Below are 26882 nucleotides of genomic sequence, written 5' to 3'. Positions count from 1 at the left end.
CGATTATACTATTACTTACCTCCATAGGCTGTGAAGATTAAATGAAATATGTTTAAAATATTCAGAAGACTGCATGACACCTAGTCAGTGCTCAGTGAATCTTAATTTTTCAAGCATATTCCTTACTCACACTAAAAGGCCCCATACTTAAGATTCTATCTAGTTTCAAGCCCAAGATAAAATATTTTCATAATCACCTTAAGTATCAACTTGTTAGATGGATATATTTAGATGAAATATATGTTATTAAATATTCAAATAACATAGTATCTAGACATGTGCTCTAGTTTTTCATAAAATTTTTACAAATGTTACTTTGAAACTAGACAGTTTACATAAGCATATAAATTAAAATAAGGATGGGGCCGTCTTATGCTGAGAATTAAAATGTACTTGTGCAAAGTGATAGATGTTTGATATTAGCAGCAGCTGTTATTAATGAGTTTAATAATTACTGCCTAGATTTCATAATTGAGGAGACTGAGTAAATAACTTACTTAAGGTCACATAGCCAGTAAACGGTTGTCTTACTTTCAAAGCATGTCTACTCAGTCAATAAACAAACCAGAGGGCAGATTGTATTACAGTAAGATAAAATAATTCAGCCATTGATTTTTGTCTTTTACTTTGAATGAATTGAATGAGGTTAATGTCTTCTAGGAATAAGACTATCAGTGATAAATTTTATACAGGGTTGTTATGAGATAATTATAAATTCAGATAGTGGGGATTTACCTAAAATTGTGTATGGAGGTTAAATAACCTGTGGCTTAGTCCTAGTTACATAAATTAATCAACTGTCTTCCCTATTTCTTCTAGCTCTGGTAGAACAGATGAATTATGAGATCTCATGACAAAAGTATCAATATTTTAGAAAACGGCAGTATTTTTGAAACTAGAAAAGCATTTTAATGTAATTTCTAAGATAAGATGTTCTACCATTATTGCCAGGGGAAAGTTACAAGTTGGTACCTGGCGCATAATATGTACGTTGTGTCTACTATTTAGTATTTGTGTCTTATTAGTATGCTTACAGTTTGGATACTTTTTTTTCCCCTTTAACCTCTGACTTTTTAGGAAAGTTTTACTTGTAGTAATAGTAGTACAGAGTATTTTCCAGATTTTTTTAGCATACTCTTAAGTTCTCTCCCCTGGCCACTCTCCTAAACATGACTGAGAGTTGTGTATCCCCCAGAGGACCTTACATTACTAAGAGTTTTGTGTACGTTAAAATAACAAACTATTAGTATTAGAATAGCCACCATTTATTGAGTTTAATATGTGACAGCCACCGTGCTGAGCTCTATAGACAATTCCCTCATTCAAACTACATGGCAGTGGAGGTACAGGCACCATTACCATCCCATTTCACGGGGGAAGAAGCTCAGACTTATGTATCAGTATTGTCCAACAACATCACAGCTCTTGACAGCTGGGATTCCAACAGTGGTTTCTTTCTCCAAACCCCAATTCTTAGCTACCATGCTTTATTGCCTCTTGTGGAAATATCTTCAATAGACTTAGTTTTTTGCTTAACAGCAGCTTAGCTCCTGAGTTAGGGAGTTAAAGTGGCAGGAAAGCAGTTTGCTGTGGACCTTGACTTCAAACTTAAAGGGCAGTGATGGAAAGGAGATTTTAGACTCTGTTTCAGCTAGCACATTTAAAGCACAGAAATAACAGCTGAACTGTGCACCAATCTTTAGCTTTTTCACTAAACTATATGACCTTCTAAGGTAGTTTGCACTAACCAATACTTTATTACCAGGCGTGGGACTGGGAGATAATACTGATTTCACTTACTGTTCAAAAACCATTTATAATACTTAAGGCTATTAGAAGTTCATTATCTAGAATTAAAGCAGCATATTTTATCCTAACAGTCCTATTTTTTATTTATTTTTAGATTTGCTATTTAAATGTTTTAAGGAACTGTAAATACGTTTCAGTCACATAGGCAATTAAGCAGGTATGTAAGTGATGCTTCTACTAGGTGGACTTATAAAAGGCAAAATATGCAGAGAAAAGGAAGCATATTTCACTCCCCAAGGAGCAGAACTAAGAATGAATTATAGGCAGAGACCTTGTCCTTTAATTTAAATCTAATTGCATAATGACAACAAATAAAAAGTAAACGCAAGCTCATAGCTACTGTTAATTTGTTAGAATCTTTCAGATGTATGTGTTCAATTTCACTGTTGGAAATAAAATTAGGTAACTTACATTTGTTTATTATAAGCTTTATTTGAGTTAAAGATAGAAAACAATATACTTTTATAAGTATACTTTTATACTTTGCAATTTAATAATGCAAGTTGTTATGGCAATCTAAAACAGTTTACAGTAATTTCTTTTATATTATACTTCATCATATGATCCTTTTAGACATTATATATATGTAAGGAATAAAGCTAATCATTTATGAAGTTGAACGATAATCAGAAAATTTTCTTCAAAAAAAATTTCCTTAAGTGTGTTGCTAGGTATAAAGCTTCTGATTGCCAAAATACTTAAATTAAGTGCATGAACCCAAGTCATTAAATAAAAATAAGAGCACATTTGTTTAAAAAAGTGCTACAGAAGGTGGTGCACAAAAAACATGCACTTATACATATTTTCCAAAAGGACGTAAACTGTACTTTTAGGCACTGCCGTCTCTTCAAATTTTCTGTACCAACAATATATAGCAGGACTTTTGATGTCCAGATGCTACTGCAGGAAGATGACTAAGGCAACCACGTGCAGAAAGCTTGTGCAAAGAGAATATAAAGATAGCATTCCGGAAGTAAAGGCTTGCAATGATAGTGGTTTGATACCTGAAAGGCTTGGAGTGTCTTCCTGTGATTAAAAAATTAAAATCTAATAATGCCACTGGAGTCATATAAATGGTACTTTATGTACAGAATTGTCGCCTTTAAAATGACTTAAAATTTGTAAACAGGCAGACATTTCATTTCTGTGCTATGTTATAGAGTGACTGTGGCTTCTGTAACAACTAGCTGATCAACTGTGAGAGCCAATTACGTCTAAACCCTAGTATAAAATGGACACATTGTAAATATGGAATGTTTAACATATAGATATTAGACTTCAAAAATGACAATATTCAAAAATTCCCCAAGTTTTATCATATTGCATAGCTGAAAATTATCTATGTATAAAAGTGTTCTGTTCATTCAAGCAGAATTTTGATCCAGTCTCCTTCAATTTGCTTCTTTCATACTGTACAGTGGGTCCACAAGTTTATTGTGCACATGCATTAAACCTTAAAGAAAAAAAGCACAGTTCTAGTTGTATTTCTGATTTTGAACTATATATCTCATTTAGAAAACAAAAGATTTAATATTAAAATACAAGTATACTGGCTCCCATCTAATACAAAATAGTTAAATTTATTGGAAAAATGCAAATAGAAATGTTTCAGAATGTTTAGTTTTAACTACCTAGCAAATATCAATTTAGTTATTTATGAAACCATGGATCTGGAATGGGTACAGGTTCTTTTTGAGTAACCAGAAGTAGGGGCAGTTCTTGTCTTTAGAACTTCCTTCAGTATGACAAAATAACAAATTTGAATGCTAATTACATCTAAAAGTCTGTTGAGTTTGACCCTCTGCCAGTTAATCTAACAGACTCCAACAAGGGGCTCAGAACTGTTGTTACATTAGTTCTCTAATATATTACCCTATCTATTCATCTGGCAAATTATTTTCTACTGTTTTGACATGTGTATTTACAATAGGGGTTGATTACAAGCCACACAGAGAGGTTTACTAAAACAATAAGATAACCTTAATATCAATTTCCAAGTAAATTTAAATTTCATCTTATAATTGGTATGCTTGTAAACTGTCCTTAATTTTATTAAAGCTTCTTGGGAAATATATTCCAGTTACTCATGTCTTAACACACATGTATCGTATTTCTTTGGGGAAATAAATTGTCGCAATTAATGAACTAAAGATTTTATATTTTGGAGGTTAAAGAAATCAGTTAAATTTACCAAGTTGTTAAGAACATGGAGGTTGGGAAAAGGGACTCATAATGTGGTTTTCTTAGGAAATGGGATTACTGGATCGAGGAGACAGGGTACTTGTTAGTAAGAAGGTGTTCTTTGTCAGAAAGGCTGCAAAAGCACTCTAAAATCCAAACTGTGAAGGCCCACTTTTAATTAAGAGGTAAGCAAAGGGACATGCAAAGAACACTAAAGTATACATGTAGTAGGAGAAAAACCAGGAGTGGAACAGTCTTAAAAGGAGGAGAGAGAAATATTCACTCATGAAATTGAAAGAGAATGCTAATTAACTCAACAGCTCACTTCAGTGTCTAATCAGCACCTCAAACTTGTTAACAACATCCAGACCCATCTTCCCCTTCTAAACCATTTCTTTAAAAATATTGGTATATCGTGTTACCCTTTGATGAGCTGCTAAAGCCAGACAACTAAAGTTCACTGTTGATTTTTTTCTCTTTCCTTGTTAAATTCAGCAGCAGGACTGGTGGGCACTACTTTCTGATTACCAACTCAGCACCCTACTTTCATCACTTCCCATTGTCCAATTTTTCTAAAAACAGAAGCTAGATTATACCGTTTCCCTACTTAAAATTCTCCAATTGCTCTGGTCACTTAGAATATAATTTAGATTTTATTCTGTTGTCTTTGTTTATCCTTCTGATCTCATGTCCTCCCCACTCTCCCCCTTTTGTGTTACACTCAACCCTGGCTTTGTTCCTATTACCTCAGAAAGGCTAAGCTTGGTTATATAGTACAGGGTCCTTATATTTGCTGTCTCATTCAGCCTGGAATGCTCTTCTCCCTGAGCAAAGCATGATTATCTCCTTTTGGCTTTTTGGGTCTCAGCCCAAATGTCACCTTATAATGAATTACTATTTCACTTTCTTTAGAGCAATTTTCACTCTTAGAAAATGTTTTTCCTACCATGTCTCCAACTAGACACTGAGGTCCAGGACCTTAAATTTACTGCTCTAAGTCCTGGGTCTATAAAGGTCATGATACATGGTGGAAGCTCAAGAAACATGTACTTTAAAAAAATCTGTGAAGATTCAGTGAGATGGTCTCTGGAAGCTTTTTTTTAACTTAAAATGAATCTAGAACATACATTGTTAAAAAGGAGGCAGGAGAAAAGGAGGGAGCAAAGACCAAGATTCTGTAGTTCAAGGTCCTGAAGACAGAAAAGTATCAAGGGCACTGGCAGAATGGCTAGACATGAAAGGAAAGGATGCTTAACGATTAGGATAAATTTAAAATCTTGGAGGTAGGACTGTGGAGGGACTGAAGTTAAGCCTTCCATGCAGCTGGAGGGACAGAAGGGTCAAAAGGTTAAAATAAGTAATGGGAAGAGTTTGAAAAAAGCAAAACAAGGAGCACAGCTAACCCAGGAAATGAAAGAATTATGTATAAAAAGTACCAAACTAAGCATAAAGGCACTTGATCGGTTCTGCCTCCACCTCAGGTATATGGCAGCCATTTATCCATCTGGCCTTATTTATAAAATGGAGTGACCTTAGCTCAAAAATTCAAAAAAGAAAGCAACGTACTCAACATAGTGCATAAAAGTCTTATAATGATGTTTGGTTTATATGTCTGAGATAATGTAATCTCTGATACTTGAATGTTTCTATAGTGACAGTTCCATAAAGTTATATAACCCTCCCTTCCATGCTTACCAGTGTGGACAAAAAGCCTGTGATAAAAATCCGTGAGTATGTGGACAAACCAACAAATACTTCATTCATTAGACTGTTTTATGCAGAATATCTCCGAGGCTGGATTTGAAGCACACTGATTTATTGGCATTTGTTCTTTGCTCAAAAAATGTTAATACATAAGAATATTTTTCTCAGGGCTAATAACCCCTCCCCCCCAATACCCTTTTGAAAGGCCACTGATATGCAAGCCCTCGTTTGCCTTTTCACTCTTAATTTTGTTTTTAAAGTATAAGCTAGCCCCATTTTATCGGTATACTTTGTTCTCTATTAAGAGGAACTTTTTCTGCTACTGTGCTAGCTCATCCTTACACCTGTGCTGTTGATTATGGTATTTTCTTCAAATCTAAATGTTACCATCTTCTACAGCTCTCAGTCCCATCAGCTCAATTCAAGTTTTCATCAACTACTATCTATAAAAATCTCTCCCTTAACATCCCTTGGACTTCACAGTGATTTACATAATTTAGCACTTAAACTGAAATGGTATCAATGTCATGTGTCATCCATCTACCTGCCCAACTACCTAGAATTTACCAAGTGTCTCCAGTGTACTAGGTAGGTACCCTTTGAGATGCTGAACTATTGCAGTGAACCAAAACTAAAGTCCCTACCTTCATGGAACTACATTTTATTTTCTCGAATCACTTAATGAGCCAGTTTTATGAAGAATGCCAACTACTTTCAGGCAGGGATACTTGTACTTCTTTCGGGTATAACAACACATGAGACAATGTACTTGAAGGCACTGTAACCCATGTTTCTTGGCTGATGACACTAACTGGAAAATATAGTTTACATTTACCAAAAATAAACATTAAAGGGTAATTTTTTTATACTGTAAAAGGTATCTGCTAATGAAAAATATTTACCAGATAATTATCTCTAAATAGAACCAATCTTATTTAAAACAATATTTAACTGAAAAGTTTAACAACCAGTATGTAAAAAGCAGCAAAATGGAGATTGGAGAGACCCAAGAGAGGGGACAACAAAGACACTGGTAATCTCAGCCATGTGGTTTAGAAGATGTACCTCTTCCAGAGTATCAGCTCTTTGAGGATCATTCTACTTGATATAATTCATCTATCATTCACTTAAAGCTTTGATCATGGAAAGAATACATCAGAGCTTAAAAACACGCAACTTAAAACATCAGGATAAACATTAAAAATCCAACTCCTTTGTAAAGTTTTTTTAAAACTAAACACTGGCTGTAACTTGTACATAACATAAAGCTAGTTCCAAACTAAAAGTAATTTTGGAAATTTTAGTACTTGCTTTCTGAATAATAAGAGTTTACAATGACTAAAGGTAAAAACTGACAATGTTCTACACAAGAATGTGATAAAAATAAATAATTGCTACTTATATCATAAACAGAAGTAAATTCTAATGAGTATTGATAAAAATGCATAGACTTTCTGATGTTGCTTGAAGAAGAAAAGTTAAATATAATAGATTTTATAGTTGGGTTCAATCTGAATTCATTCAACCTCTATCAAGCTATTGGAGCTATTGGAGTAGGGCCTAAAAAGGATAAAACAAAACAAAAAAAATGTTCACCATGATGATGATGTCTTGAAAATATATTATCTCAGGACATAAAACATAGGTTTTATTTTTTAAAAAAACAAAAAACTAGAATAAAACAAATTATTAAAATGTTTTCCTGTGATTTACTTATATCTTTCAAAAGATATATACTGAAATAAACTTCCATATGCTAATGATTTTTATTGTTTTAGATGCAGTTAACCTAGACTTCAAGAGCTAAATAATTAGAACCCTTTAAGATTCCTGTTGACACTTTTAAAGGGATGGCAGAAGAAAGAGTAGTGATGTGAATGGTATTTGAAGAATTACAGATTATAACTAAGGGATTCATTTCCTCCAGTATATCTTGCAGTGATATAATAATAAGGATTTGGCAAATACATAAAACTACATTTATAACATGTATAAATTTATGAACAGTCATTCTACCTAATATCAAAATACCTTACTGTAAAATGAGGTCTATATATAGCCCAGAACAATATCGCCAATCCATTTTTCTCCATATTGAAGGAGGCATCCTGACAGAGGCTGATGTCCTGAATCTCTTCAGAAATATATACAGCTCCATTGGAAAATAATTTCTAAGTGACTTTAACATCCCTACTAAGCCTGTTAATTCACCTATAAATGGGATTATAAGAGTACACATGTCATAGAATTGTGAGATTTAAGTAAATCAGTAAGTATAATATGCTTAGAATAGCACCGGGTCAAATAACTATTGGCTATTTATTAAATGTTTACTTCACTAAAATGTAAAAATTTTCTGATAAAAACCAAACTGACAAAAATCAGACAGGTATAGGGGTTTATCTGGGGATTACTGGTGCTAGAAAATGGCAATGTTAAATGAATCTCCTCAAAACTGTTATTAAAATATGTGGATAATGAAGATTCCTTCTATTTTTCAAGGAATCTAATATTTGTGACGAAACCTGGACTACATGGAAATATATGGGTAAAAACGCCATCTAAGGGCTCTATCTTATTCACAACCCATAACTGAGCTATTCTCTGCTTTTATCTGTCAAATTACTAACAAGCTAACAATTTTCAGTTTAATTTGGTATATTTGTGACTTGGTAAAAAACTGGTAATTTAACTGATAAAAATATAAATGACTGGAAGTAATCTAAGTGCTTAACACTAAGGAAACCTTTAACACCTTTTATTAGAGTAAAAAGATTTAAAACGTATTTTTTATTCATATAGTATCAGTAGTACACTTATCACATACTTTGTGAATTACTGAACTATATATATGACTAATTACATAATATTTTCATATCAGCTATATAAATACAGGTGCTTTGTAAAGAGTACCTACTTATACAGCTTGTTTATGTGTGTGTATTTATATGTGGAGTTGACTCAAGCAGGGAATGGCTTCTAAACTGAGTGTATTCAAGTGTCCTTGAAAATCTCTTAAACACCTATCACAGCAAGTATATATGGTTTTATATATGTGTATATATATATATATATATATATATATATACACATACATGTGTGTGTGTGTATATATATATACACGGTATGGTAAAGTTTAAAAATTACTGAACTAGACTGTAGGAAGAAGCAAAAGGAAGATAAATATGCCGAAGTCTGGGCAAACTCCTGCTTGCTTGCAGTTTATTCCACACTGTTTGACATTTAGCAGAATTTATTGTGAAGATTAAATGAGATAGTGGGCAACCCATCTTATCCCCTGATTTCATTCTAAACATAGCTGAGAGGTTAGGGTGGGACCGGTAAACACGAAAAAATTAGAAAGGACATATATACATTTCCTTTTGGGCTATTTAATCTTGTATATTCAATATGAAAGTAAAATGTTTAATTTTGGATTTCAAGAAACATCTTGTTTACTGAAAATATAGATTGAAGAGGTTTTCTTCAAGAAAAAATATTAGGAAATTACTTTGAAAGCTAGTATTATCTGAAGTGAGACATTTCTAATCCTCAGCACAGTGCCAGTTTTCATTAGGCCACAATGCAGGATGTAACTCCCCAATCATACTAAGTTTTAATTGTCATCTACAATGGAACATTCTCCCAGTCTGCTTTTGAAATTTCAGTGCTCACCTTTAAAGTATTTCACAGTTTTAACTCTTAATTCTAAAGTAGCATCTTCATCACATACAAAAATAGTTCGGGGATGTTGCTGGAAAGCTGAAACAGTCCACATGTGATTGACTCCTTCTTCTATTGCTTTGTAGAGAGCAAATGCCTTGTGTGCACCTGTTATGAGGATCATTACCTGAAAAATCGTGAACATTACTTGTCAATTCTTAAAACATGTTCCAAATGACTAAGAAGCTCTATTTTTTTTAAACAAAGAATTTAGCACCAATATTTTTCTGAGGGTTAAAATAAAAATAAACAGCTCCATATTTCTTCATAGTTCAAGGTATTTATTTCTGCTCTTTAAGGTAACAGGAAAGCACAAAGTGTATCTCTACTTCTGGCTGAACAAAGTAAAATAGTATCTTGTAATGGAGTATTATTGAATATACCATAATGCCTATGATAATTAACATATTAAATACTGATGTGCAAGAAAAGACCTGGGAGAATGAAGAAAAAGAAACAAAAGGGCTGTTTTGCAAAAGCAGAGTTACAGATCAACAAAGAATTTATATAACCAGGAATGATATACCAAATTGCTCTAGTCCAGATAAGCAATAGATATTACTTTGGAAAAGCAAAAGACTCTGAAATAACATATATTTTAAAAGTAATCTAGAGAAATGAGCCTAAAGATTGTTTCATTCAACAGGTGCTATCTAAAGCTGTTTTGGAACAAAACTAGATTTAAAGAAGGGTTCAGAATCTACTTAAATGCAGGAACTGTCCTTTAAACACACATAACTTGAGACCATCCTTAGGTACAGAAAATCCAAGCTCTTTGTCCCAAATCCCTGATAGCCTATGAGATAAGTCAAAGAACGTGTGCAAATGTGACTGTATAGGTGTCTGAATGAATCTAATCTTTAACATTTTTAGCAGTAAATCAATCTTGTTTTTACAAGTTAAGCAGTTTATGTAATGTAATAAATCTTTAAACATGATTTTTTTCCTCATTATAATTTAAAAAAATGAATGTTAAAGTGGTTGTAATTCTAAAATACCTGTAACAACATAAAAATTCTGTATTTCACATTTTATAATCAGACCTTCTAAAACAGGGAGGAAATTAAAGATTAATGAACCAGATATTACTGTATTTCTTTTATCAAGATCATTACTTTTCATTTTGAAGCTATATTTGATTAATATCAAAGCCCAAGAATGAAATAAGATATGTATGAATTCCTACTGTTTTTATTGATACTTCTTGTTCTTAAGTATAGAGATCTAGGCTCAGTGAAGAATTAATATGCCGTCACCTAAAATTAAAAGCATTTTTTAAAAATTAGCAATGCTTGATATAATAAGGTAAGCAGAGCACTGATTAATGGGTTTATTAGTTTTCCTTACTGGAAATTAATATTTTTTTCTTAAGACTGATACCTGTTACAGAGGAGTTTGAAAAAAACCAACAAAATATTCAAGTTCTTTGCTCCATCCTGTCTTCTAATTCAGAATCTTTGGAATTAGGACCCAAGAATCAGGGTCCCTTAAGTGATCAGTATGCAATCTGGCAGAAGTCCTTATACTAGCACTTGAAAAGGCTTTTTAAAACTATTTTAACACACACTACATTAAATGAGAATATGTAGTGATTGCTGCATGATGGATATTTTCTGAAGTTTAATTTATTTCAGGAGTTTTAAAATGTGATTTGGTGGTTTCAAAGTTAAACACTGAACTTAAGCACTTTTCGTGAATTATCTCATTTAACTACCCATATCAACAGCGTGAGATAAATACTATTCTTACTCATATTTTACAGATAAGGAATGAGGCACAGATATTATGTAACTTGCCCAAGGTCTTGGTAAGGCTACTATATAAACAAGAGGTCTGATTCCAGCATCCATATCCTTAACAACTACAATAAGACATATATATAACCTTTAATTGAGAATTAAGAAGAAATATCTGGAAGATCAGAAATTGAAGAAAATTCCTCTTGGAATATAATTTGATGTTGATAATACGTGATTATTTCTACTCTATCTGCTCCACTATTCTCAAGGAGAGTATTTCTTGTATTGTGAAAAAGCTTAAGAGTAGCCCTATCTGAAACCAAATCTTAAGGATAAGCAGAAAAGAAAAGGGGGCATTTCAGACAGTTATGGGGTGGTCAGTAAAAAGCTAGAAATTTGGTAAGGCTGAGCATAGGGAAATGAAATGGCTGAAAACTGAATTTTGATAATACAGAGCATTTTATGCCAAAGATCACCTTGTGATGAAGCAGCCAGGAATCAGAGACTCTTCATTACATGCATGAGTAATAACTATGTTTTTGAAAAAAAAAATTCAGGCTGTAATAGAGAACAGGAAAGGTAAAGAATGGAGATAGCCATGATTTAGGATGGGTTTGCAATAATCCTTAAAAAACTGATATAGACCAGAAGTAAGGCAGTTCCGATGGAGGGCTGGATCCTTATTTATCTCTAAGTTAAATGGTGGAATGTGGTGACTGATTAGATGTGAAGAAGCTGAGAATGACACACGTTTCAAGTTCAGATAATTTTCATGGAGGGTGTTGCTATTCACCAAGGGAGGGAGACAATTTTGATAGAAAGATGAATTTAAATTTTGAACAGTTTAAGTATAAGGAGTCAATTGGAAATATGAAATCTGCAACTTCAGAAAAAGAACTGGCTAAAGATATGTACTGGTAGTTATCACTGTATTGAGCGTAGTTGACCTTTTTAGAATAGTACTAAATCTGCCAAGAACAGGGTTGCAAAGTGTGACTGCTATTGATGTGTTAATTAAAAAATAACAAAAAACACGCACACAAAAAAGGTCACTGCCTAGAAGTATGCATAGTGAATATACAGTGCTAGGAGATGACACCCTAGGGAACAACAACATTCAAAAGGCAGATGGAGGAAGAAGAGCCAGGGAAGCATACTGAGAAAGAATGGTCAGAAAGAAAGAAGAATAATGGTAAAGGTTTATGACGGAAGAAATAGTCCATAGGAATAAATGATGAAAAGAGGCCCAGTAGGATAAGACCTGTAGAAAAGATGATGATCTTAACAATTAAGAAATCACTGGTGACTTCTGTGACATTCAGTAAGTCAACAAAATCAAAAGATTTTTAAGTTTTACTGGTTTTTCCTTATGTCATCACAAGAATAAACATTCAAATTACTGTAATTATATATAATAAGCAATTCTAAAGATGTTACAGTAATTAAAAACAATTTGTGTCTTTTCTTTTGAAATTACCTTTAAAATATAAAGCATTATCTTTAAATATATCTTAGTAAAAACAAATTTTAATCCTTTGAGGGTAAATTTGGCTTTCGTCAAACAGCCAAAAGTCAATAAAAATCAGATCTGGTGGTTCAGGTAGATAGCCAAGCTGTGGATAGAACCAACTTTGTCCAAAATGAATTATGGGCAAAAGTAATTCATTCAAACTATTCTCAACACTTACTGAATACCTATTATGTGACAGGCAGTGTACTGTGCTAGATATACATGACTCATAAACACTTGGAGATTATAAACTAATGAGGAAAGGTATTAAACAACGAAACATATAAAAACAATTACAAACTGCAAGAAGCGCTATAAACAAAAACTGTGGTAAAAGAATAAAAATAATTTTGATTATAAGGATTATGGTCAGAAAATGGAACTCTGAAAGCTGAAAACTGGTGCCATTTTAGCTAAGCAAGGGCTAGAGAAGTAGAACATTTCACAATTAATTAACATCAATGTAAGGCCTCAAAGCAAGGAAGGAGTGAAAATTGAGGGCAGTGACTTGTGTGGTTCATTACCTAGTGGACAATTCCCAAGTCTTAAGAAACCTATAATAACTTCTGGGTTGTCACTTCCAGGGTGTGTACAGAAGGTCCTCATTATCTGAGTTGCCAAAATGTGAAGATAATTATTGATGCACTGACCACTTAAAGATTTGTCTCCCATTCAAACCTACTTTCCATTCAACAGTGGCATCTGTCCCACACATGGATTTAAATTTTAAATATATTTGCAGTTATTGAAAATGACATTGAAGAACAGCTCACATCACAGTTAAAACCACTGGCAGATGAAAATCTGTACACATGAAGCCCATTAAAATTGAAGATAAAGAAAGTCATTAAGTATAATCATGTGTTACTTGTTTCAAAAGAATGCTATGAAAAATCTAGCAGCACTATTTACAATAGCCAAGACAATGGAAACAACCCAAGTGTCCATCGACAGAGGATTGGTTTAAGAAGATTTGGTACGTACACACACACACACACACACACACACACACACACACACACACACACACACACTGGAATATTACTCAGCCATAAAAAACACTGACATACCGCCATTTGCAGCAACATGGACGGACCTAAAGAATATCGTACTAAGTGAAGTAAGTCATACGGAAAAAAACAAATACTATATGCTATCACTTATATGTGGAGTCTAAAAAACAATACAAGTTAATCTATATAAAACAGAAAAAAACTCACATAGAAAAGAAACTAATGGCTACCAACGGGAAAGGGGGTAAGTTAAGGAGTATGGGACTAAAAGATACAAACTTCTATATGTAAAACAGATAAGTAACAAGGATTTACTATATAGCACAGGGAACTATTCAATATCTTGTAATAACCTATAATGAAAAATAATCTGAAAAAATATATATATAACTGAATCACTCTGCTGCACACTGGAAACTAACACAGTATTGTAAATCAACTATAATAAAGCACTAAAGTCCTTGGGAAAACTACTAAATAATAAAAGTAGTTTTGCCATAATTTTCTTTACAGTCATGCTGGGAATGAATACTGTGAGGTGAATAGCATCATATAATTTTGTTGGAAAAATCAAAAGAAAAAAAATCAATGTTTGAATAATTCTGTTAATTCTAAGAATTAGCATAAGAGTTGCACTGTAACTTTAATTTTGTTATATGTAAGAAATCTTTTTGCGTAACTTTCAGTTTCATATTTTAGAACTAAGATTGCTCTAATTTTTTTTCAATTTATTTACTTGAAATTTCAGTCTTTAAAGGGTCTTTTTTCATAAACCAATTATCTTTAGATGAAAAACTCCATTTTGAATGACAGTTCTATTTGTGCATTCAAGTCTAGATATATTTACATTAAGATCAGTTACTTATTCACCATACCTTGTCTGTACTCTTTCCTCTGAACCTGTCCAGTCCTGCTGCCAGAAGGGAATGGAGTTTTGGGTTTCCATATAATTTAACCACTTATAATCATGAGCTGACTATAATTTGGTCTGTTATTCTCAGGGCAGGAAATGACAGCCCAATTAAAAACTAAAAAATTTGAGTCTACTGTTCAGAACTCTTGCCTTCTTAAACATACCAAATTTAGAACAGATCCAGCCCTAAAGGGGTTCTTTTTCCACTGGAAACCAACTGAGCTCTCCTCCTACAGTCAAGAATCACATTACACTAAATTATCCTAAGCCTCCAAAAGCAGTTTAATGTTAATTACGACTGCATCTTTGTTGCAACAGTCCTGTCACAAGACTATATGATCAGTGTGATTTTAGAACCTCAAACTGTGAAACAAGAAGAGGCAAGTAAAGCAGTACCCCAAAAGAGATAGTGCCTAATTTTTAGTTTCCAGCTCCAAAGACTTAATTTACTTGAATTCTAAACATGGCAATGAGCCTGACAGAAATTACTGAAAGCTAGACAACAATTTATACTGCAAATAGGATTAACCCAAAATAGCACTTATTTGACACCACAATTTCTCCAAAGTCTATAGACATCAAAGGAAAAACATCAAAGAACATTTAATTCTTACTTCTCTAGCATCCATCACTGTCCCCACACCAACTGTTAGAGCCATAGTTGGCACTTTTGATAAATCTCCATCAAAATATTTAGCATTTGCCAAAATGGTGTCCATTGCTAGAGTCTTTACTCTTGTCCTTGATACTAAACTGGATCCTGGCTCATTGAAAGCAATATGACCATCTGGACCAATTCCTTTCAAAAGAAATACATATACACACACATATATACATAAGTAAATAAGGTTTCTCAAAGTTCAACATGATTTAAAGACCAAAGAAATAGTCATAAACACGCTTACCTTGTTTTATTTGATAGCTGAATTTCTAATGCTGCAGTAAAAGATTTGTTCCTGTATTTGATTCAACAAGTATTTCAATGTTTTCCATATGCTTAGCATTGAGCTAGCATGATTCTAACAGCAAAATTAAGTTATCACTTTATAATATTTTATAAAGCAATTTCACATGCATCCTCTCAACAACACATATATTTAACCATCTTGTGATACAGTCAGATTAACCATATCTATTTACCTCGTCTCCCCCTTTTTTTAAGCTCAAAAGGAAACTTTGAGGCTAAAGGATAATATATGATTTGTTCAAGGTAATAATTTAGTAAGTACTAAGACAAAACTCAAATCTAAATCTTCTGATTCCTAACCCAGTGGTCTTTATATTCACACTTTAACTTGCTTGGTTCTAGTCTAGATGGGGCAGTTAACTACTGGACCTCCCTGTAGTATACTTTCCTCACTTTTAAAAATGTTTAGATTGGACAAGATATTATCTAAGGCAGTAGTTTTCTTCAAACTTTTTTGACTGCAACCTACTGCAATACATTTGACACTGCAATCTAGTACACATATAAATACAATTAAAACAAGAATTGCATGAAATAATACCCTTACGAGGAGCCATTCAAGCTACTTTTAATTACATTTGGTTTCATTAACAAAACATAAAAAGGGAAATGGTGGATGTGACTGACCATATTGAGTTCATGACCTAATAATGTGTGACAGCCACAATTTGAAAACTCTGCTTTAAGGAGATCTACTGCCAGCTGAAATATTCTAGGACTGCCTCTAAAATATAGATAAGAATATGACATTTCTTATTTGAAGGAAATTGGAGGTAAATCTTTTCATAAAATCAAGAATCTTTCTATGGCATAAGTAAATCAAGTTTTATATACATGGACCCTACTTGCTAGTCAGATTTCTGGCAACTTCAATCAAAAAAATAAACCCACAAGTTCTCTGGGTCAAAATACCTGTTATACTTATAGTCTGCATATTTAATGATATATAGGTGTATCTTATTGGCTCTTAACACACAATTCTAACAACTTTTTCCCGGGCTACAACAAAGTAAAATATGACAAAGAGTAACCTGGTTTTGAATGAAGAAAGAACTGAAAACCTTAGGAAGCAAATATGAACTACCAAAGCACAATAGTCTAGGAATTTTTAACAATATAGGATTAATTTTTAATCTAGTACATAAAGCCAGACCTATATGTGGTTAATATGTATGGTTTGTTTCCACTATTAAGTATATATATGCTTGTCTATTTTAAATCATAGATATGCATCTCTCTCTAGATTTGTAAAACTGTTCTGCTTTTCCTCTTAAGTATACATCTGCCTAAATATTTTTATTTATATTTCTCTATAGAGGAAAGGATGGAACCAGGAAAATAAAGAGTTCCAGAAAAAACAGGAGGTCCTGTTAGTGGTCTCACCAGTGATTTGGGTCACACAAAAGTGTACAGCAAAGCTGAAATTATCAGGAATGGTTCATGATGGAGAAGGGTCAATACATTCCCTTACTATCAGTAACTATAAAAAATTGAGATTTTCCTGATATAAAATTATATTTTAAAAATGTTCAGAATGTTTTACAAAGCCTTATAAAAATTTTCTTAAAAATAATCATGAACTCTAAACACCATGGTTAATTCTTATTCAGTCTTTTTTTTTTTAATTTATTTTATTTTTGGCTGGGTTGGGTCTTCGTTGCTGTGCATGGGCTTTCTCTAGTTGCGGCGAGCAGGGGCTCTCTTCGTTGTGGTGTGCAGGCTTCTCATTGCGGTGGCTTCTCTTGTTGCAGAGCACAGGCTGTAGGTGTGCAGGCTTCAGTAGTTGTGGTGTGTGGGGTCAGTAGTTGTGGCATGCAGGCTCCAGAGCACAGGATCAGTAGTTGTGGCACACGGGCTTAGCTGCTCCACAGCATGTGGGATCTTCCCGGACCAGGGCTCAAACCTGTGTCCCCTGCATTGGCAGGTGGATTCTTAACCACTGCGCCCCAGGGAAGCCCGATATCAACACCTTTATGAAACATCCCTAAAACCTCTGAGTCTGGATTGTGTGTCTTTCCTGTGTCTGTAGTTCTGTGGGCTAGAAGGTAAACTTCATGAGAGTAGACTTTCTCTTCTTCATAACTGTATCCTTACTATTTAGAACACATGACACACAGGAGGCCCTCAATAAATAATGGTTGAATAAATGAATGGATGGTTGGTATTCTTCAGAACGTTCAGTATAGTTTTTGCCCCCTTCTACCCTGCTCTGCTCCCCTCACAACAGGGGCTAGACCAATCATAACACCCTATATCTCATATCGTTTAGGCAGAACTGTTGTGATCTAAGGACAAGTACTTAGGCCAAGCTGAAACAATCAGAATTTCTCTCTATAAATCTGAAACTTGACCAGGAACACAGAAAGAAAGAAGGCATCTAGAGGTGAGGCATCTGATGACAGCACTGCAGGAGAGGATCAGGTGAGTCCCTGCTTCAGTGATCTGAGGCTCCTGGTTCTTGTTCTTCTAAAGACTTGTTTTTTCCAACTCTGATATCAATTCTGTAAGTTACCCCAGAATCATTCCAATAAATTCACTTTTGGTCTCATTAGTAGACTACATTTACTTGCAAATCAAAGAATCTAATCGTGTAACCAAAGTAGAGGGTCAAAAATTTCCCCAGTGCCTTATTTTTACCTCTTAAACACAAATTATCTTAAGATAATTTTAAAGTTAATAATGCTTTTAGAGTCTATTTATAGATTTCCATGTTTGTGTACTTTATTGCTGGGTATGGATCAGGAATTGCATGATACACCTTATTCTTTCTCCCAACAATTTTGTCATCAGATGAAGAACTTCTGAGTATGTATTTCCTCCTTTCTCCTTTCTACAGAGGGAAGGGAACTCTTGCTCCATTTCCCAGGAGTGAGCAATGGTGGATTAATACTCTGGAGCTCTTCTCTGGTCTTACTATTTCCAATTCAGAGAGGAGGAGTAGGAAACCCCATTCTGGCCTCAAGCCCAACCTGCAATCTCTAATCCAACTTTACCTTTAATAAAGCTGACATTTTGATCCCATTTGGCTCAGTTCTTAGTGTTTTTATTAACCAAACCCTGGAACAAAAGAAGGGTAAGTGGTAAGACCCAGATACCAAGCCTCATCTTGAATATCCAATGATAACAACCTAGATCAACGAAGGCGAAGAATCAAATGAGATTCTTTCATGAGACAGATCCAATATTAGGGTATCCCAAACAGGGAAAAGTTCAAAGAAAATGTAATAAGCCAACCCTCCGTACCCTATACACAATTATGTGTCCCTTGGATAATAAATATAAACTGTCAGACCCTGGATTAGCCCACGACTACAATGAAGGTGTTAATGGAAGAGGAAAGGAAATCCTGTTAAATTTTTTTGCAAGGGGAGAACTACAGGAATTTTAAGACAAAAATTGGTTAAAAAACAAAATAAAGTTCTTTTTAGTAGTAAGAGTCAGTGATAAACATAAATAATTATGATTATGCTCCATTAGTTTCAAAGGTAGAACTAAGGTGGGTTATTGTGAGGAAATGCACTGAAAAACTTTAGCTACAAAGAAACAAGAAGTGGCTTAAAGCTATGGGGAAAGAAGAAAGTTTATTATAAATCTCTGTAAAGGGAGATTAAACCTTAAACATTACGTTAAGCTAAAATATTTTCTGGAAAGTAGGCAAAAGGACAAAATGGAGTTAAAGAGTTCTTATCAGTTTTTTTTCCCCCAAGTAAATTCTACTTCCTGGCATTGAGACCCCAAGGGATTTGTCACAAGAATCCTTATGTAAGGTCAATAAATTAACAGGAAAAAATAAGTCCTCAAATAAAGAAGTAAAAAAATACTATTTATGTTATCCATTCAGCCATTTTTAATACTAAAGTTTTAATAATTGCCATATCTTTTTGTATAATGGTAAATGAGTGAAAATATTTCTTGATATAACTAAGATAAACAGTTTAGGTATATTATTTTACAGTAATTCTACTTGATTTTGGTAGAGTTTAGAAAATCTAAAGAATGCATGGGTAGCGCGCACTCCTTAAACATTTTCAAATATCTACTGCCTTGGCCTTGATATTGGTAGGCGCAAACGGTAATTATCTCAGAATTGAGCAATACGGACAAAACTGGAATGCAAATGTTTTCCAGGAATAGTGAAGTAATATTAGCAAGTTTTATTTAAAAAATAGATACTTTCTATTTTGAAAAGCAAACTAGTCTAACCATCCTGTCTATTTAAGAAAGTAATTGATATTAGTTCTGCTAGGTAGAGATAACAATTTCCTCAAAGAGAAAAACTTCAGTCTTGCTGGATACCCTTAGAGGTAAATCAGTAAAAGAGCAGGACATTCAATGAACTAAGGAAAAATTACTTCAGAAACTACACCTCAGAGACAGAGTGGAGTAACACTTAATGGATTACCAACTACATACCAAGCACTGCACAAGGCATTTTATACATGTTATAATGTGGTTAATTCTCATCAATTCTGAAATGGTTAATATAATCCTGTTTTACAAATAACTTAATTATATTGAATTAGTATACTGAACTAATTTACTGAAATCAATACATTTCCTAAGATCTTACAGATAGTAAGTGGCCAAAACAGGATGCTAATTTTTGTCTGACGATAAAACCCAATTTTCTCCAAAGGCAACCAAACACCTCAACAATACCTGGCCACCTCAACCATAAATTAACCTCAGTACAGGTCTATTGAAGATCTAATTCATATAATTTTGAGCAGTCTTCTAATAAATTAATTATAAGATATACCTAGATCTAATGGATATATCTATCTCTATATATCTAATGTTAATTTAGAGCTTTAGTATGTTTAGTTGAATACTAAAGAATCTGGCAAAAAACAATCTGGTTTCAGTTTAGATGATGTACTATTCATATGCTTCACACTGATGGCAGAAAACCATATTGTCATTACAAAGGAAGAGATTCTTTCACCTCTTTTCAATGGTAGATCATGAACACACAATATACATACACATATGTATGTTTGTGTGTGCACGTATATATATAAATTTCAAGTGGAATTTAAACATTTACTTTAGAGTTCATTAAGACAATTATACAGCTTAATTCATATTAAGTAAAGGCTGATAAAAATCTTACATTCTTAACTCATTTCTTAGTGAAATGAAGCAATATGAATGATCAGTAGAGAAATGTTAAAATCCACCTGTTCCACATGCAAACTTTCAGAGATTTTAACGCTGTAATTTGATAAGAAAGCTAGGTTGGGGTTTTAAAGAAACAGTAAAAGAATAAGAGTATCATTTAGGAAAAGAAACATATCACTCGTTTTCTAAGATGTGGTAAACTATCAGTTCTAAAGAGGTAATTAGGCAGGGATTAGGACCTATTTCTCAAGCCATAATTTAAACAATTCCCACTTGCAACATTAAGATTATTTTTTGATGAAAATAAAGTAAAACAGAAATCAATAGCTGAATAAATGGGTATTACAGACAGGCAACAGATGTTCTTTACATTACACGAAGGTAAGTTTTGGGGTTTTTTTATAGCACCTAATCCAAATATTAATAAATGATTAATGACAAAATGTTTTACGTACCTCCAACAAAAAGATCAATTCCTCCAGCTTCTTTTATTTTCTTTTCAAATGCATCACATTCTGCTTGTAAATCTGTAGCATTCCCATCAAGGATATGAGCATTATTAGGATCTATATCAATATGCTTAAAAAAGTTATTCCACATATAAGAATGGTAGCTTTCAGGATGATTTCTGGGAAGTCCTAAATACAAAGTTAATGAATAAAAATGTAACTATTTCCAGAAATAAATCTAAAGTTTACTTTTCTGATTAAGCCATAAATGCTATTTAAAATATGTAACATTTCTATACCATATTCAATTTAAAAGCATTTTTATATGGAATATATATGCTTATTATGTGCCAGGCATTATTTTAATCACTGTACATGTACGTATTAACTCAATTAATGTGTACAACGTCTATGGAAATAACTATTATCAGTCTCATTTTATAGATGAACAGAAACAGAGAAAAGTTAAATTAACTTTCCCAGGGTCACAGAGCTCACAGAGGGGCTGGAGCACAGAAGTCTAGTTCATGTGCATGTAATCACTATATTCCCCTTCTCAAATACAAAATTTTAACCAATAAAACTGATTTATGTGTTAAATTCAACATAAATTAAATGGCCACACAACTGAAATCTTGATCTACGTTCTTCCTCTGTTATTCCTATTTACATGCAAGGTATACTAAATTACAACAGTTCTTTGACAATGGCTCAGGCTACCGTTAAAAATGTGTACCTATAAAATGTAAATTTTAACACAGAGTTTATATGTATCACTGATCTTTCTAGTTAAGCAAGGTCACAATCAATAAATTATAAAAGCTTCAAGGCTACAAATATAAATAGCCTTATATTTAAAAAATATTTTACTAATTACATACATATTAATTAATTTATCCCCACAACAACACTGGTTTTAACTTTGCCTTAAGAAAAAAAGAAAAAGAGAGAATGAGAAATGTGAATGAATTGGCTCAAAGTTGATGGAGCCAGGACTGGTAAGTGCCATAGCTGAAGACGAATGCAAATCTTCTGATTTCTAGTCTCATGGTCCTTCTACTATGTCATGCTGTCATTACAAAAATAGTTTTTTTTATATAAACTCCCAACCCCACTACAAGGTAATACATTATACTCTAGAAATATATTCATATTACATTCAAAACAAATTTAAATAATGTTAATATTCTCAATATATTAATTTTATTTAAAATATAACATATCCAAATAATATATTCAAATAATATAGCTTACCTACATACTCATCCATGTTAAAGGTCTTCACATATTTAAAAGAAAGGTCTCCATTCTTGTGATATTCTATTAGTTTTTTATAACATCCTAAAGGTGTACTCCCTAAAACAGATAAAGATTCCATTTTCTAACATAACTTGAAAATTTAATTTAAAAAAACGTTTATATTAACCTTATTCTCTTCTTACTTAATGGTATTTTATATTTCTAATTTATTAGGCAAACAATTATTAATTTAAATACACATTCAATTAACAAATATATGTTGAATTAGTCTTTCTACAAGGTAACCTAAATTTTAGTAAACTAGAATTTGCTGAATAAAGCTGGGAATCTGTCAGCAGAAATTATAGCTTGAAAAATTATTCTTGTGTCATTGGATATTTGGAATTAATGGTGTATATTCCAGGATTAGAAACTTCTAGAGAGCACATGTGAATTAGAAGAAAAATAAACGTCCCACCTTTAGAGAAAAAACTTTATTTAGAGAGGGATTTGTAGCATAAATGATACATAAATAGGTCAAGTATTGACCATTAAGTGAAATCAAAAGGGAAACCAGAGCTGAATTTAAACACTGCCTCTACTTTCAAAATAGAAAGTGGCAAGGATTGAGTGAGGAGGCTTATCCTTTAAGTTTTTAACTGGAGCTCCTGTTTCTCATTTTGTGTTATTTTCAGCATATATCAGCTAAAATGTATAAAGTAAAATGATTTCTAGGAAATGGGATCTTGGCTTTGGATACTTCATTTGAGTTCTTAATGTTATTGTTTTATAAATGTGATTCTTTTATGTTTTATAAAATTAAGATCTGCTTGATAGTGCTCCATGAAACGACACAATAAAGATAAATGAATTTAGCCACTTGAGGATGGCCTCCCTTTGTTTTTTAAATTTGCTGTATTTTTTCACTTTAACTACAAATTCGAAGACTAGATTGACTACATTCTTACAACAAGCAACCTGGCCCACACAATCCTGGTCAGAGTACTGGTTTCTAGTCCACCCACCATCACAAAACAAAATAAAACACCCAAACACAAAATTTCTACTCAAGAGGCAGGGAGAAGTATGGCAGAACTAAGCAGTCTCTGGCAAAAAAAACACACCAGAAAAACAAAAAAAACAACAAATACAAAAAAAATCTAGAGTAGTAAAAAGACTGACTCTCATTTAAGATGACAGAATAATAGAAGTGGCTAAATATCACACAGACAGGTTCACAGAAGACTAATAGGTTTTCTTGAAGTTAAGCACACATATTGTTTTAAATTGTCATTAATAATTTAAAATTTATGTGGTCAAACTTTACAATTCCTTCTCAAAGAACTATAGCCCACTAACATGAAACCTGGATAAAAGATGGATAAGTATGCTCTTCTTTCTCCTTTTCTAGAAGCATAACAAATTTTCTGTGTGTATCTTTCACTGTCAAGAGAATAGTTATAGGACTCCCTCCGTAACTGAAGGACATATGAATAAAAAAAGAAGTTGTCACAATAGTAATAAAAAACACATTCATTTTCTACTTTTTAATCAAAGTGGCTGAATAGAAAAAAAAACAATGGAAGATATGGTACAGGGTGAACTGGTAAAAGAAACTTCATTTTAATATATTTGCTTTGCAATACTCATTTACTAACATAACTAATTTAGCAAGTGCTTACTATGATTCACATATGACAAAGATTACAACTGTTTCTACCCTAAAAGAACTCACAGAATACGGATAGACAAGTACAAAGTAACTATAACACAAGGAAAAATATAAATAACCTATAAGAATTCCGGAGCAGTATAGTGAATCAAAGAAGAACACACTATAGTCTTGCTTGTTGGAGGAAGGATGAAAGATGGTATTTCAACTGAGTCTTTGAAGAAGAAGTGAAATTCCCATAATCAAAGAATGGGTTAAGCTGTAATTGAAAATAGAAAAAAGATGGGGGAGGAGGTTCAGAGATGACACTTGTATGCCTACCATGTGCTAGATGCTATGCTGGTGCTGCACAGATTAGCTAATGGAAATCTCACAAGTTTGGGAAATTGGCATTATCTTTCCCATTTTGAAGTTGGAAGAGTTGGGGTAAAAAAATTAAGGAATGTGCCAAATATCACACACACGGAAGTGAAGCCAGATATTCAAGAGATTCTGCCTGGTTCCAGAGCTCATCAAGTTCTTATTATACAGTATGCTAGCAACATGAGTGAAAGTAAAGCCAGCAAGTTCAGGCCTGTTCTTTGAACTACAAGCAGTGTAACCTGCCTACCCTGATTCAGTGTAGAGGAATAGTGGGAATAAGTCTGGGAGGCAGGTTGGGTGCACAGCATGCAGGCCCTTAAATGTCAAGCTTGTCAACATCACTTCAATAAATATATTACTGAACAGGGCTTCCCTGGTGGTGCAGTGGTTAAGAATCTGCCTGCCAATGCAGGGGACACGGGTTCGAGCCCCGGTCCGGGAAGATCCCACATGCCGCCGAACAACTAAGCCCGTGTGCCACAACTACTGACCCTGCACTCTAAAGCCCGTGAGCCACAACTATTGAAGCCCGCGCGCCTAGAGCCCATGCTCCGCAACAAGAGAAGCCACCGCAATGAGAAGCCCGCGCACCACAACCAAGAGTAGCCCCCGCTCGCCACGACTAGAGAAAGCCCACACGCAGCAGGAACGAAGACCCAACGCAGCCAAAACATAAATAAATAAAATAAATTTTAAAAAAAAGATATATACTGAACAGATATTCCCCAGAATTGTGTTTGGTGGGGCGTAATTACAACATAGCATGTTGTTTACAACATGTATGTTTAAATTTCAAAAGCACGGGGTGCGGGGAGGTAAGGATGGGGCATGATTAACACTGTCATTGGTCAATGAAGGAGAAAAGTAGAAAATGTTAACAAAGGTTTTCCAGAGATATACCCTTGGCAGATGTATTATTAGGCAGTAATACTATCCAAAATAAAGCAGAAGAATTGTATATCAAAATACACAAAAACATGTTTAGCACTGCTGGCGTTTATGGCTCTGAAGCCTTTCTGCTCCCATACTCAAATTACTGTTTATTTCTTCATAATTAAGACAAAGTGATTAAGGCAGCTAGTCTGAGCATGGCCCAGGTTTACAGAAGGCAAACTGATACAGAGGCCATGTTCAACCACTGGGGCTCACATATCAGAACTGTGGGAGCTGGGGGGGCCCATTTCTGGTGTGCACAATTTAAAAAAATTCCTCTTTGCCATTCTTACCAAGACCTACTGCCATGGACCGAAAAACAAAAAGCAAAACAACAAACAAACAAAAAATCAACTTGGTGAGCTAACAGTATCTTTCATGGAAATTATGCAAGTGAAAAACAATCATGATTGTAGCTTTTCTATAGTTGACATGTATGGGGGGAGGAGCAAGAGGAAAAAATACTGTTTAAATAAAACACACTTATGAGAACCTTAAATTTACATAGTGTTTACAGTATACAAGGGACTTGCTCTTATTTGAGGTTCAAAACAGCATTGTAAGCTATTAATTTCCTTATCTTCCTTAAAAGTAAGGAAAACAAGAATTATGGTGTAGAATAAATGCCCTTCAGTCACCAAGAAAGTAGCAGCTCTGATTCCAGGTCCAATACTCTTTCCTATGTAAGTCAACAACATCAAAGTACCATGAATCAGTGACACCACTTGGTTATTTTTTAAGAAAAACCTTAACCAAGAACTAAATCCAATAAAGTGTATAATTAATGCTTATGTTCATTCTGTCATGAAGACATACCTGTCTTCAATTTTTCACCTGTAATACTTCTAAAATAGAAAATAATCACAGAAATAGCAAAGGGCTAATAAGATAATATGAGGCATATGAGGTAAAATTAAGAGGCAGTAGTACATATTTTAGGTACCTCTTAATGATCAATGAGAAGGCTAATCTCCCAAGAAACTGCATGAATAGTGAAAGCAACATCCTTAAATACAAACAAAAGACTACTAGAAAAAGTTACAAAAAATATCATGACCATGACCTGAGCTATATTTCCTTTTCCATTCTGGCGTGGTAGGTGAGACAGAATTTTAACAAATAGTAATGAAACTTAGATACCAGATATGTCTGTATCTATGTATTTGACTTTATATCCTAATATGTTAAATTAGTGATATGTCAAGAAATAAACAGGAAACATATTTTACTAAGAAAAAGCCTTCAATCCCACAGCCTTGAGTACCTAATATGGAAAAAAAATGGTGCATTACCTGTTGGCAAACCCAGTGTAAAATATCTGTCCTGTCCAGGTCTGAACTGAATGATGCGATTACAGATGTATTTGGCTGCCCATTCGCTAGCCAAGTCATAGTTATCAAGAATTACAAGCCTCATTATGGTGATGCAGAGCTTCCAGGACAAGAAGTTCAAACCTGAGAAAATTCCATTGTAGAGCACTTTAAGTAATTTACAGTCAAACAGAAGTACAATACATTGATGACTTTAAAAAGGACAGTACTTAAGA

General features: G+C 33.6%; 2 protein-coding genes across 4 annotated transcripts in view; one reads left to right on the top strand and one right to left on the bottom strand.

Annotated features, from left to right (window-relative positions):
* GUF1 (GTP binding elongation factor GUF1) overlaps positions 1-18580 on the top strand; it is a 39877-nt gene extending 21297 nt beyond the window's left edge. Inside the window, exons 16-18 of one of the 3 annotated variants that reach the window (XR_014264397.1) lie at positions 16876-17035; positions 17829-17980; positions 18396-18580. Coding sequence is in view for 1 of the 3 variants with exons in the window: in XM_082464220.1 (XP_082320346.1) it covers positions 17829-17862 (34 nt within the window). In the remaining 2 variants the exon portion in view is untranslated. Of the gene's footprint in view, positions 1-16875; positions 17036-17828 lie in introns of all 3 variants that reach the window. The other 2 variants (XR_014264398.1, XM_082464220.1) reach the window with 2 other exon arrangements.
* Positions 887-26790, bottom strand: GNPDA2 (glucosamine-6-phosphate deaminase 2). Its single transcript, XM_082464323.1, is given in 7 exon segments — positions 887-3202; positions 3204-3262; positions 9370-9544; positions 15207-15391; positions 21136-21318; positions 22384-22485; positions 26629-26790. Coding segments are annotated over 7 exon segments (861 nt in total). The 5' UTR covers positions 26753-26790; the 3' UTR covers positions 887-3169.
* Positions 26791-26882: the final 92 nt, after the last annotated feature.

The sequence above is a fragment of the Balaenoptera physalus genome (genome assembly GCF_965194825.1).
Source record: "Balaenoptera physalus genome assembly, chromosome: 5".
NCBI lineage: Eukaryota > Metazoa > Chordata > Mammalia > Artiodactyla > Balaenopteridae > Balaenoptera > Balaenoptera physalus.
Note: the sequence above shows the minus strand (reverse complement) of the source record. Positions and strands in the feature narration are given on the sequence as shown.